The following is a 6,540-nucleotide window of genomic DNA, read 5'->3' on the forward strand; positions in this document are numbered from 1 at the left end:
CAGGCCGGGACTCTTATCCAGCTTGTGAAATTTGGGGCAGATCGGACTATGTAAAGTCATTGAGCCCCAATAAAGCCTGTGCATTAAAACAACAGTGCAGGGAAGGTGTGTATTTTGAAAACTACGGGACATCGAAACAATGGCTGTTTGTTTTCGGAATAACGGGCAGTCGGACTAATGGGTTTAGGTCCAATGGTGCATTTTTCGGACTGTTGGGCTGTCGTAATAACGGGCTGTTGGAACAATGGCATGGCACTGGATTGGCCCCGGCAGTGCTGCTTGCAGGATTGTCGAGAACCGCTCATCGCTCGTTGACTCCAGGGAAGTGAAGAAGAGTTCGGTTGCAACGCTAATATGCAGCATCCAACGGCAAAAGTGAACAGCGGTCAATGAGCCGCGACTTGTAAAGGCCCACTGCGGACAACGTGCTCGACTCAGTCTGCAGAGCCCTGAAGCCCCGCCCCTTTTGCTGCACAGAGCGCTGTTGCTAGTTTATTCAAAGTTTATTAATATTGAACGTGGACACCTGTGCAAATTGCACCAAATTCAACACAGCAGCACTCTCTGGACTCTGGGTCCACAGCATACACCTGCCAAGGGTGAAGTAGATCGGGTGAACGGTTCATGAGATATGCGAAAGACAGACAGACAGACAGACAGAGATTCCTTGCTTTATAGTTAGATGTGGCTGAGACACTTTAACAGCCCTGGGATTGTTCTGTGCCTATGTTCCTGTTTCAGAGCCAGAGCTAATCTGTCACCTCTGTCACTGCAGGAGCCCTGTCCTACGCTGAACTGGGGACTTGTATTAACAAGTCTGGTGGACACTACACATATATACTGGAAGCCTTTGGACCTCAGATGGCTTTCATAAAGCTATGGGCTGATCTCATTGCTATAAGGTAATGTCTGCCTCCTTACCTCAAGTTTAGTGTTACTAACCTTAAAACTGCATTAATCAATATTTTTTTATATTAAGCCCAATAGACCTGGTACTGGGTTAAACGGGTCGTGCATAGTTACAAAAAAGTAGTGATGGAAGATGCTCTATTTACAGACGTACCAGTTATCTTAGCGTTAGTTGCATTCTGGTTAATTTAAGGCTAAACATCAACATTTCTGATTGCTATCAAGTAAAGAACTAACATTGTGTACCAGTTTCCTCTCTCCCTATTGTGTCTTTTTTTGTAAAATGTTATAATTGTAGTGTTTAGTACTCATAGCTGTAGTGTTGGTTATAGATGTGTATGTAACTAAAAGAGAACTTGTTGGTGTTTTCTTGTGCTTGCATCACCTCTCTTGTGTGGCCCACAAGGAGGACTATTTCCCCTATTATTGTACGTATGCGAGTTATGTCGCTGGACGAAGAATTATATGTCTGAGTTGTGTACAATAATTCATAATTTCTTTAAACTTGAAGTATGCTAGTATTGATATGTTTGTGTGTCTGTATGTGTGTGTCCTCGAGGCCTGCATCGCTGGCAGTCACCTCTCTGACCTTTGGTCAGTACATCCTGGAGCCTCTGTTCATGCCCTGTGATATCCCCCCTACGGCTGTCAAACTGGCCACCGCCATTGGCTTAAATACGTATGGCGGGACTACTTTTACTGCATGTCGTCCCCTCTCTCTCCCCTGCCTTTACTGTCTGTTTTTTTATATGATTTTTTTCCATTTCTGCTTTATTTGATAGACAAAAGAAAATGTGTGTCCATTCATGAACGCTATAGCAGACGTGAGCTTGTGACGGATGGGGTTCCATCCATGGCAGGAAAATGATTGGTTTGGCAGCACGTTGGTCCGCTGTTGCACCTCAGATGATATCCTTACACTGCATTGTGCATCAGACGGTGTTGTGCTAAACTAAAACTAAGCGGAGCGCTCAAAACGACAATGGACAGCTTGATGACTACAATTAATTTTATTCGCTCCACATCAAGCCTCCAACACCGCTTATTCCGCATGCTGCTGTCAGAAATGTCTTCAGAGCATTATGACCTGCTTTTGCACAATGACAATAACTTGTTTTTTATGCACTTTGAGTTGTGTCTAGGTCAGATATGACCAAAATGTTTTTGTTTTTTTATTTCAAAAGTGGAATTCTCAGATTCTGTTCTGTTATGGCTTTTTTTTTTTTTTAGTTTTTTTTATGCACTTTTTGATGTGCCTGTGTCAGATGTGATCACATTTTAAAGGGAAACAATGAAGAAACATTACTTGTTTATTCATTTAACATTACTGGAAATGTCCGGCCCAGCTAAATTTCTTGGTTTGAAAATCTGGCCCAACTGAATTTGTAATTGAATAGCCCTGCTCTAGACCCAGACGCACACACACACACACAAACCATACACATACACATAAACAGACAAGCTCACACTCCTGTGATGACTGTTATTGTTCTGCAGAATGGTTTGTTCCAGGGACAGCCTGGACCTCTGCCTCTGTGGTTCACACACTACTGTGCCAATTTAATTTGATTGTTTTTTAAATGACTTGTCATAAACATCATGCACACACACTTTAATTTATATTGTTTTGAAATGTCTTTCTCAGGGTTCCCCTTGTTGAACGCACTTTTTTGTTGCTTTGAGCTCTGTTTTTGTTTCGGGTCTTTGTTGAGCTTGAGCTGCAGAACTAGGCGACAGTATATAGGCTGTCCTACACCATGCCATTATTATTTTAATTTGACAATTGTTAAAAGCTGATGTGGACCTTGGAGGGAACAGCACTTGAAGAAGTAGAAGCCTTTACATACCTTGGCAGTGTCATCGATAAGCAGGGCGGAACGGATGCAGATGTCAGAGCCAGAATCGGCAGGGCAATACAACTTAAGAACATCTGGAGCTCCAAAGAAATCAGCCAGCGGACAGAGCTCAGACTCCTCAACTCCAACATGGAACCAATACTCTATGGTTCAGAGACATGGAGGACAACCAAGACCACAATAACAAAAGTACAAACATTCATAAACAACTGCCTGAGGTGGATCTTAAACATCCACTGGCCAGATATCATCAGCAACAATAATCTCTGGAAGAGAACAGGTCAGACACCTGTGAAAGAAGAGATCAGGAGAAGGAGATGGGGATGGGTTGGCCACACACTCCGGAAACCAAGTACCAGCATCACCAGGCAGGCACTTAGATGGAACCCACAAGGCCAAAACTATAGAGCTGGTGGTCAACTTTCGGAGAGATGGGAAGGTTCTCCCGTCACTGACCATTAACAGAATAATGGTGGAAAGAGTGGACAGTCTTAAATTCCTCGGAGCAACAATATCCTCCTCTCTGAAATGGGATGACAACTCGATCTGCATCATCAAAAAAGCCCACCAAAGACTCTTTCCTGCACCAGTGATAAAAGTTCGGGGTGTCCAGAGAGGGGATGCTGCAGTTCTACAGAGCTGCGATAGAAAGTGTTCTCATCTTTTCTATAGCTGTGGGGTATGGCAACTCCACAGCTCAGCAAAGAAAGCAGCTAGAAAGAATTGTTTGCTCCGCCTCAAAAATCATCAGCTGAAAATTCACCCCCATCTTTGACATCTCCGAGACCCACATTAAGCGCGAAGGTCTAAAAATACTACGGAACTCCACTCACCATGGATGTATGTAATGTTTTCTGGGGTATTACGTGTTACATGTTTTTATTTCTCATTAAGTGTCTTGACTGTTATGCTGTGACTGTCTGTTGTTCTGTCATGAGCACGCTGAGACAAATTCTTAACATAAATTGTGTGCTATAAAATTGCCCAATAGCAACTTAATTCCTGTTTCTTTTTCTCTATCCCTGTAGCTTCTGTTATGTACCTGAACAGTATGAGCGTGACATGGACAAATAGGATTCAAATCTTCCTCACCTTCAGCAAGCTGCTGGCCATCGGCATCATCATAGTGCCTGGAATGTACCAGCTCTTTAAGGGTAAGACACCTTCATCATCACCACCCCCTTTATCGTCATCACCTCTAATAGCCTCTATTATTATGAACTGTTCTTCCTGAGGAGGCTCAGGTCCTTCAACGTGTGCAATAGGCTGCTGCAGATGTTTTACCAGTCTGTAGTAGCCAGTGTCCTCTTCTTTGCCGTGGCATGTTGGTGGGGGGAACACCAACACAAGGGATGCCAACAAACTAAACAGGCTGGTGAGGAGGGCTAGCTCTGTGGTTGGATCTGAACTGGAAGATCTGGAGGTGGTGGCAGAGGGGAGGATGAGGAGGAAGCTGGACGCTATCCTGGATAACCCCTCCCACCACCTCCATGATGAGCTAGTCAAGATGAGGAGCACCTTCAGCCACAGACTCATCCCCCCTCGGCACAACACAAAGCACCTGGGTCAGTCCTTCATGCTGGTAGCCATCAGGCTCCGCAACCAAGGCTGACCCCCATATGAGAACGATGAGGATTTTAATAACTTTAAACATGCACTATCTACCTTTTAACATGCACTATCTGCAACAATCTTGGACTCTAACCACTGGCGCAATTTACACTAACTTTACACTATACATCTTATACACACTTACTTACACTATACATCCTAGGATGTGCTGGTGTTGTCAGAGTTTGCTGTGTTGGAGTACAGAAAGCGTAGCTTAGTGTTATCTAAAAGATTTTAGATGTCATGGATGAATATTTAGATCATTTCGACAATGTGGATGCAACATGAGATTTCAAAAAGAGACGTTTCCAGATGAGAATTGGTTAGACATTGCAGCCCGTTTCACAGCTGTCGGATGCAGCGCTCTCGCCACTCAACATGGTGGTTGAGCCATTGAACCCAGTTTCCCAGGATCCTTGAGCCCTGGACTCCACCCATGGACTCATTGTTTACAGTAACTATAGGCTAATGTATCACATGATGTCACAAGGTGAAGAAAACCCAGCGCAGCGGTTATGTTCCCTCTCTTTTCTCATCGCCTCGGCTCTGCTCTCCACGCCGGTGGAGCTCTGACCACCGTGCAGTCTGCTTGGAGCAGACGCACCAAACTCTCAACTCTCTTCAGCCTGCCTGAAAATGTCATTTTCAGTAGCGGCTACAATAAAGCCTGCCAACTGTCTTTTTCAAGCAACAAGGAACAACAAGCAAGTTAGCATCAAGCTTCAAACTCAAGGAGAACAAAGTCTGGAACAACCTTCAATCTGCACACTCTGAACACAGCAGAGCAAAGACTGCATCGTTTGACACCGACGGAACATCAACTTTTCCCAGCCTGGCCTTCCCACCACAGACGGAACCATTGGCTAACAAAGGAATCCTTTTTCCCCTATGGACTTGGTAATGCAGGGATGCAAACACGCAGGCTATGGTGAAAAAAGAGAGAGCTATCCGAAGTCGGTAAAAAAATGCGGAAGCGTAACATCATACATCCGTGTGACGAAGGCCTGTGATATACAGGTATGTAAGGGATAATGTACAGCGTACAATCCGTCTTCATTTAGAAGCTTCAAAATGTCAACAAGAAGAAATGTGTGTGTGTGTGTGTGTGTGTGTGTGTGTGTGTGTGTGTGCGTGTGCATGTTTGTGTTTGCAGGAGAGACCAAGAATTTTGAGAATGCCTTTGAGCTGAGCCGTGTGAAGCTGTCTGGTATGCCACTGGCCTTCTACTCTGGGATGTATGCATACGCTGGATGGTAGGTATGGTCCTCACACACACACACACACACACACACACACACACACAAAGACTGTGGCTCGGGAGGTAGAACGGTCGTCCACTAATCAGAAGGTCGTGGTTTGATTCCTGGCCCCTGCAGTCTACATGTCGAAGTGTCCTTGGGGCAAGATACTGAACCACAAATTGCTCCCTGTGAGTGTGTGTATGTGAATGTTTATTGCTCCTAATGAGCAGGTGGCACCTTGAATGTAGCCTCTGCCACCATTGTGTGTGAATGTACAACAGGTTCTCGCCATCACTCAATCTGACAAAACACTCAGTACAGAGTGAGAAACATGGAGAAACGGGAGAGATCCCGCAGTTAGAAATGCACAAAGGAGCACAGGGGCAAGACCAGGATGCCGACAGTTCAAATGTCCTCCACTCTCATTCCTCTGTGCAAAGCCGTTGAGAATGAAATCCCCCTGATGGAGTGCACTCTGATGCTCTCTGGGGGATCCACGCCAGAGGAGAGATATGCCTGTGAGACAGCCTCACGCATCCAGTGTGACAGGCGCTGTGTGTGCAGACAGAGGAAGCCCCTGAGATTGCTCTCTGCGGCGCACAAACGGGCGCTGGGAACGATGCATGGCGGCGACTGCAGTGTGTAGCCTCTGCTGATCAACCCGCTCATCCAGCTGTCCATTAGACATACGCGCCGCCACTCTGACTTAAATGCTCTGAATGCGGGCGGTTGTTATAGAGGCAAGCCAAGCCAGAGCCCTCGCCACCGTTGCTTGTGTCGGAGTGGTCTCCAATGCAACCCATGAGGAGCTCCGGAGCTCGGGCCTAAAGGGCTGAGTGGAAGCCTCTGGAGGCTCCGTTACGCATGAGCTCACAGCCGGGGTACGGATTTGTAACGGGCGGGGGCATCAGTCTCATAAAGCC

The 6,540-nt window shown here is 45.8% G+C and overlaps 1 protein-coding gene across 1 annotated transcript; it reads left to right on the plus strand.

The window, feature by feature from the left end:
- The first annotated feature begins 244 nt into the window (after positions 1 to 244).
- LOC141775856 (cystine/glutamate transporter-like) lies at positions 245 to 6,263 on the plus strand. The gene is made up of 7 exons (XM_074649599.1): positions 245 to 272; positions 776 to 902; positions 1,469 to 1,584; positions 3,794 to 3,919; positions 5,530 to 5,629; positions 5,753 to 5,805; positions 6,058 to 6,263. Exons 1-7 carry the CDS (start codon positions 245 to 247, stop codon positions 6,261 to 6,263), a joined length of 756 nt encoding a protein of 251 aa, XP_074505700.1.
- The last annotated feature ends 277 nt before the right edge of the window (positions 6,264 to 6,540 follow it).

This window comes from Sebastes fasciatus, chromosome 10 (assembly GCF_043250625.1).
Source record: "Sebastes fasciatus isolate fSebFas1 chromosome 10, fSebFas1.pri, whole genome shotgun sequence".
Taxonomy (NCBI): Eukaryota; Metazoa; Chordata; class Actinopteri; order Perciformes; family Sebastidae; genus Sebastes; species Sebastes fasciatus.